Below are 7116 nucleotides of genomic sequence, written 5' to 3'. Positions count from 1 at the left end.
CATCATCAGATGGAAAGCAATGCAAATGGATGGAGGTGCAGATGAATCACATTAGTTTACTGTAAAGCTACGTCTTAGTTGGTGCTTATCTTGGCGAGAGCCGAGTTCAAATCAGCATGAAGTTTAACATCTACTCTCACGTAACGGAAATCATAATCTTGAGGCTAAACTGACAGCCCTAGTGTGTACTTTCACTACAAAAAAAAAATATAGTGAGGAAATACAGTCCCATAGGATGCACATCCAATCCGCAGAATGAGGCAAAAGCCAACAACGAAAGCAGGAGCAACTTCAAACATGCCCTTCTGCACTTAGCACCCGGTGGAGTTAAAAACATCAGCAGTCAGCAAGCAAGGTCACTTCAATAACATACTTTTTTTCCCAGTGCAGCACCCTCCCTATACTGTCCTCCGTTCCATCCTCAATTATCAGTATATCATTTCAATACGTCCATTAAAATGTACACATTCTACAATATTATGCCACCAGAAAAACAGGCTACCTAGAGTAAAGCTGATAACGGTATTGAAATGTGTTTTCTTAAATTATAGATGAAATAACGACAAAAGGAATATGCATAAAGAACATCATGCCCATACTGCTGAATTCAATACTTACAGGTTGTATAGTACAAAGTAATTTATTTTGCACACTATTTGAAAAAAAAAAGAGAATAGTTAGCAGTATGTGTGTAAAACAAGTACTTCAAATGTATTGAAAGAAATACAGATGCTTCATATTTTGTAATTATGTACTGTTTCTAAGTCCATTTAAATACATAAATAAAATGTGTAAATAAAGCAGGAGGAAAAAAGCTTGCAGTCCCATTTTGACAGACTTAAATGTATCATTTTTTTGCAACAGTAATGATGGTAATGTAAGGATAATTTCATTAAGATTATTTTTCTTTCACTTGTGTGCTTGTAGGTTTTTTCATTCTTGCTAGAATCTTGCTCCTTTTTAAAGTCTGTAGCTTCCTTATGTTGCAGACGATATCCCACAGAGAAAAAAAAACAACATTACTTGTTATATTTTCTTTTTATTCAGTTAAAAAAAGTAATTGAAAAATAACAGCTACTATCGTGATAATCAGTGTATCGTGAGAGTGGGCTCTCAACTATTTGTATCGTGGAAATTTACTATTGTTTCATCCCTATTAGATAGATAGACAGACAGCTATTAAGTCAGTGTTCAGCTGCATGAAGTCAGTGTTCACCTGTTAACATTTGAAAGAAAAACTAGAGCAGTTACAATCAACCTCCATTCTTGAGGTGTTCATAACTCTGAGGTTCTACTGTATATATGTCACTGTGATTGTTACCAGTATATATATTTCTTATTAATAACATGTTCATTTAATAATATGCCATAAGTTTATAAGTTATATATATATATATATATATATATATATATATATATATATATATATATATATATATATATATATATATATCAAAGTATTCGTACATAAGTATTTCAAATTGCATAAATTTACAATAGTTATAGATGATAGCGACTATGATAAGGATTCACATGACACACACACACAAAGACAGATCTGCCCATTTAAAAATCGTATATAAGCCAGCCTGGATCTCTGATCTCAATTTGAAGGCTGCATTAGCATCGACAGGTAAGTTCCAACTTCTAAATGTCTGTCTCTGCGTCTCTGTATTGGTCTGTGCCTCTGTAAGTCTGTGTCTGTATGTCTGCATCTGTACTGTCTGTGTCTCTGTCACTCTATGTCTGTCTGTCTGTTTCTCAGTCTCTGCTGATTTTTGTTTGAACTGAGGAGCTGCTCTCAATTACTTCATTGAGTGAACCCTTTCTCATCAATTGAACTAAAACAATTTGCTTAATTGTTAGTTATTAATTATTAATTTGACTTTTTAAAATTGTTTTAACAACTTATAAAAAGTTGTGGGAGAGAGTTCAAGTTTATTATATACAATTGAAGAACTTCATTCCAAAATGCTCTATGCCAATTTCATACATTTCCAGATATTGCTATAGATTTCCAACTGGAGAGGTACCCTTATTACACCGTGTAACACTTTTTTTTTTTTTTTTTTTTGTTCCTGGGTAGTAAGTGTTATTTCCTAATTGCTTATGCCTCAAAATTATAGAAAATGGCTATTATTCCCCACAGACTTTGCTTTTGTGACCAGGACACTGATACTTCAAAATATCACTATTTCCAATGGGAAAACAGGCAAATGTGTGTCTTTTCGTTCACATAGTCAAAAAAAAACAAAATATGTAAAATCCAAAGTAACATGTATTTATACCAAAGTAACACAAAAATGACTACAAAAGATTTAGAAGTGAGTAGTTTTTCGAGATTTATGATTATACTGTAATATTTTACAGTATTATACTGTAATAGCCTTTACTTTTGAGACATAAGCAATTAGGAAATAACACTTACTACCCAGGAACAAAAATTGTGTTACATAGTGTTATCACACAGTGTAAAAATCTTCATGCGAAACATTGCGATATTTCACTTGTAACTTCTTTGTATTATTGTTTCTACTAACATAGGAATTAATAACACTTTAAATTTTTAAATAAACACATCAATTTACCAAAAAAAGTGAAAATGGATATAGAGCTTTTTGGAATGAAGCTGTTCATATATAATGTTGTGTATTGTTTATCTCTCTCTCTCTCTCTCTCTCTCTCTCTCTCTCTCTCTCTCTCCAGGAGTATCTAAACTAACTGGACAGTGAAGAAGATGGCTGTATCGATTTTGGAATTTGTGTTCCTTCCCCCAAGGAAGGGGATAACCGGCCGGTAAAAGGGAATCAGTTTCCTTAGAGACACCCCCCACCACCCCCCCCCCACCCCCCCACCCCCCCACAGGTAGCCCTGAACACCATCGACTTGTGGTAGCAGTTTTTCTCCAACAACATATGGTAATCTGTACCATGGTTTTTGGGATCTGGACGGATTTATATATCGATTGCGAAGATAACATGTCCAACACAATAAAGTCAGACTATCTAGGCAAAGAATTGGCAGATAAAAAGATCGATTTTAAAAGCGGTTGGAATTTTGGTATTAAGTACATGACAAAAAATGCACACCCACACTTAACTTTAGAGCAAGCGACTGCGATCTACGCATACACTATGAGCACGCCGTTGTTCTGCCAATTCAACACAGCGGTACGAAATGGCGGCGGGTCGAATTACAATACTTTTCCGTTCAAAGCTCTGCATTTCTACTTGACTATGGCCTTGAAAATACTCCACCAGGAACAGAACTCGGGCTGTCGTGATGTCTTCAGAGGTGAGACCATTAGCAGGACCGTTAAAGTCAATGAAATCGTGCGCTTCGGTCAGTTTGCTTCATGTTCAGTGGATAAAGACAGGGCAAAGGGTTTTGCTGGGAAAGACGGGACTGTGTTCAGCATAAATACTTGCCAAGGTGTGCTGATTACTATGTATTCTTCGAAAAAGCACGAGGAAGAAGTTCTCGTTCCACCTTATGAGACATTTAAAGTGCAGAGCGTCAAAGGCAATGAGATCACGCTCTCCGCTCTCAAAGGAGACACGAAAAGTGTCAACAACTGTTTGGCAGGTAAGTTACAAACCTAGAGGTAGTGTGTGTGTGTGTGTGTGTGTATGTATATATATATATTACACATATATAAAATGTGACTAACAATTTGTTTTCTCATTTTGTGTTTTGTATTGTAGTGTCAACGTCTAAATGAAGTGCCTGAAACTCCATTATTTCAGAAAGAAAAGTGGACAACATTCTGTCTGTCTGTCTCTGCTGGTTCTTGTTCCAACTTGGGAGCTGCAGTAGTTGCTTCATTGAATGAACCCTCTCTCACCAATTGAAATTATGAGAGCTAATTGATTTTTATTTTCTGAAAACTTAAAAAAAAAAAAAAGACTTACTTTATGGAATGGGTTGCTTGAATTCTTTCTTACTTTCTGCAATAAAACAGCTTTTGAACCATCATTCAAAACTCAGTTCTGTGTGACTGTGTGCAGTTATTACCGAAACCAGAGTGTCCCCTGGTAAAGGTACTACAGTGTGGAGTGCAGGGGGTGTCGTACAGTTGTCTCTGGTAGGGTGACAGTGATAACCAGTATGCTAAAAAGACTTGAATGTAAGAGGTTGACTATGTCACATTGGGTTTCAGAAGGGCAAGGACCTTCGTAGCCTACACAGGTTCTTTTCGATTTCCACACACGACAACAATGGAGAGTTTAAAATTAATAAAACAAACTTTATTAATTCTCCACAGGGTTAGGTTCACGTTTAAAATGTACACACACACAAGGAAGTTCCCACTAAAAACAGAATTAAAAAGTCTAAAAATACTACTCGGAGCTTCCCTTCCGCAGTTGAAAACACACAATTAGTAATCCCAGCAGTTGCACAGAAAGTATTGGTAAAAAAAAAAAAAAAAAAAAAAAGTTCTCTAGACACCCCCTTTATAGAACCCCTTCCCCCTGTCAACTAAATCAGCGGTCATGCAGTATGCTTAAGGCGGGACCTATTCACAGTGCTAGTGAAAGTGCAGTGCGGTATCACAGATAGTACAGTCAAAATAATAAAAAAAAAGTGTTTCAGTGCATCAGATTCAATAGAAACAGTCAACAGTGCACACAGTGAGAAAAAAAATACAACAACACAAACACAGTGGTTCTTCACCTGTGACACAGGGAGGGAGTTAGGGTGTCAGGGGGAGCACAGTGAGGGAGGGAGGGTGTCTCCCCTGGTAAAGGCACTACAGTGTGGAGTGCAGGGGGAGTCATACAGTCAGGCGGGAGTGCAGGGAGGGAGTGAGGGTGTCTCCCCTGGTAAAGGCACTACAGTGTGGAGTGCAGGGGGAGTCGTACAGTCAGGGGTAGATAGCAATGTTATCTACATTTTCAAAACAATTAATGCAAACCTTACAATAGTAGCGTGTTTTGCAAAACACTATCTTTTATGATTGCTTTCACACAAAATGCAAATGTCAAGCACATTTTTAAGCAAATACAAATTGGTTAATTGTGCAATCATCAATCAGCCCTCCATTATGTATAAAAGGAGTCACATGTGAACTCAACTTTGTTGGTAAGCAATGGAGCAGGATCAAGTACAACGAGAGAGCTGGAGGAAGGGAAGGGAAGGGAAGGGAAGAGGAAGAGGAAGAGGCAGAGGAGGAGGTAGAGAGAGGGCAAGTCAGAAGAAGGATCTTGAGTGACTTGAGGGCGACTATAATTGATCATGTCATCAGTCGTGGTCTAACCTTGCGAGAGACTGGGCAGAGGGTCCAGCCAAATTTTTTTCCAATTTACTTTAATTATCTCAATTGAATACTTTGTTCAATTTTTAGAATAGATAGAAGACCACCTTCAGTGGGAAGAGGACAGCTATTCACTGAGCAACAACAAACAGTAATAGTAGATATGGTCATCCAAAACAATGCCATCAGTTTGAAACATATACAGCAGAGAATCATCCAGGACAATAAAGTTTTCACCAGCATTCATCATTGTCCTGACAAGGAATGCCATCCTAATGAAGCATGGCTACAGGGTGGCATTCGAAAGAAACTCTGCCAGAGTGAAGGAGGCAAGGTTTCAGTATGTTCAGGTACGTAATTTTCTGTATTCCTCTCTGTTTAACTGCATACATTATAATGTAAACTATGTAGCTACCTTATTTGTTTATTTACTGTGAAATTACTGTATTCTGGAAGGTGTAATGTTACTAATGTAATTACTAACTGTACCGTATGCTCTCCTAGATGATAATTGAGCTTGATGCCAGTCTCACTCTTCACAAGTACATTTACATAGACGAGGCTGGATTCAACCTTATGAAGAAAAGACAAAGAGGGAGAAATGTTAATGGTCAGTGTGCCACAGTGCAGGTCCCTGGTCGGTGCAGAGGGAATGTGTGCAGCCATTTCAAGAAACGTGGTAGTGGCTCTTAATGCCATTTTGGGCCCCTACAACACTGCACTGATGCTGCTCTTTCTGGATTCCCTCAATGGGAAACTCATTCCCCCAGAAGAGCGAGAGATGGAGGGGCCGCAATTGATGACATGTGTTATAGTGTGGGACAATGTCTGTTTCCACCATGCAGCACTGGTGCGTGAGTGGTTTCAAGCCCATCCACGATTTGTAATTGTGTTCTTTCCACCTTACTCTCCCTTTTTGAATCCCATCGAGGAGTTTTTTTCATCCTGAAGGTGGAAAAAGTACGATAACACCACAAATGAAAGGGCAACGCTTTTCTGTCAAGGAAATTCATGGTTAAATTAATTTTAATATAAGCATTTTCCATATATTTAATTCAAACTCTTGTCTGTATTGACACGATGTGTGGATTGGGTTATTAACACCAATTCCAGGACATTCTTAGTCAGATCTACTTCAAAGGTTGTAGATAAGGCGCGGAACACAAACTGTGTTAATTCACTGAAGCTCACCTTCCAAAATGCTATCTGATTGTCTCCTAATGTGTCATAAAACTTGTCAAGTGACAATGCAGTTGTACCAATATTGTGTTAAAAGTTAGTTAGAATGCTTTAAGAATCATTTTTAATTACATAACTTGTGGACACAAGTTTAATAGTTATTTTAAGTAAGTTTCCCAGTAAATCTGAAGTGTTTATTGTGTTTTAAATGTATTATGAACTAAACTATTTTTAAATATTATCCTTTGATTGTATTATGATGTGTTTTATATGCTTGTAATCATAATTTTGTATAGGGAATGAAACTGAAATGTGTATGTGTCTCCAATAAATGTAACTAAAGTTATATTGAATTGGAAGTTTAAATGATAAATGTAAACTCCTGTGATAACTAAATAGGTGGATACGTTCCATTTCCAACTCACTTTTTGTGTGACACGCAACTGTCTATCAAATACTGTGAACCAATGGAAGGACCGACAAAGATCTGTTTAAGAACAGGGGAAAGGCAATACATCGTGTTATTTAAACTCAAACTGGGCTGCCTCCAGAACGACAAAAGCTTTTGCATACAGTACAGACTTCACAGAGATACTGTGCTGCTGCACAGCTAACTTATACAGAGAGGATGGCTGTGTTAAGACTTTCTTTTAAACATCACACCAACAGAATAAGTATCAAAC

At 37.3% G+C, this 7116-nt stretch overlaps 1 protein-coding gene across 1 annotated transcript; it reads left to right on the top strand.

The window, feature by feature from the left end:
- Positions 1 to 2957: 2957 nt before the first annotated feature.
- On the top strand, positions 2958 to 3945 carry LOC121328362 (erythroblast NAD(P)(+)--arginine ADP-ribosyltransferase-like). The gene is made up of 2 exons (XM_041272987.1): positions 2958 to 3585; positions 3705 to 3945. The coding sequence occupies exons 1-2, from the start codon at positions 2979 to 2981 to the stop codon at positions 3719 to 3721; spliced, it is 624 nt and encodes a 207-aa protein (XP_041128921.1). The 5' UTR covers positions 2958 to 2978; the 3' UTR covers positions 3722 to 3945.
- Positions 3946 to 7116: the final 3171 nt, after the last annotated feature.

The sequence above is a fragment of the Polyodon spathula genome, chromosome 16 (assembly GCF_017654505.1).
Source record: "Polyodon spathula isolate WHYD16114869_AA chromosome 16, ASM1765450v1, whole genome shotgun sequence".
Taxonomy (NCBI): domain Eukaryota; kingdom Metazoa; phylum Chordata; class Actinopteri; order Acipenseriformes; family Polyodontidae; genus Polyodon; species Polyodon spathula.
The sequence above is the reverse complement of the archived record's forward strand: the minus strand, read 5'-3'. Positions and strand labels throughout refer to the sequence as shown.

Bases quoted from the DNA above. Each gene is read 5' to 3' on its own strand.
- LOC121328362 (XM_041272987.1), top strand. From the start codon at position 2,979: ATGTCCAACACAATAAAGTCAGACTATCTAGGCAAAGAATTGGCAGAT.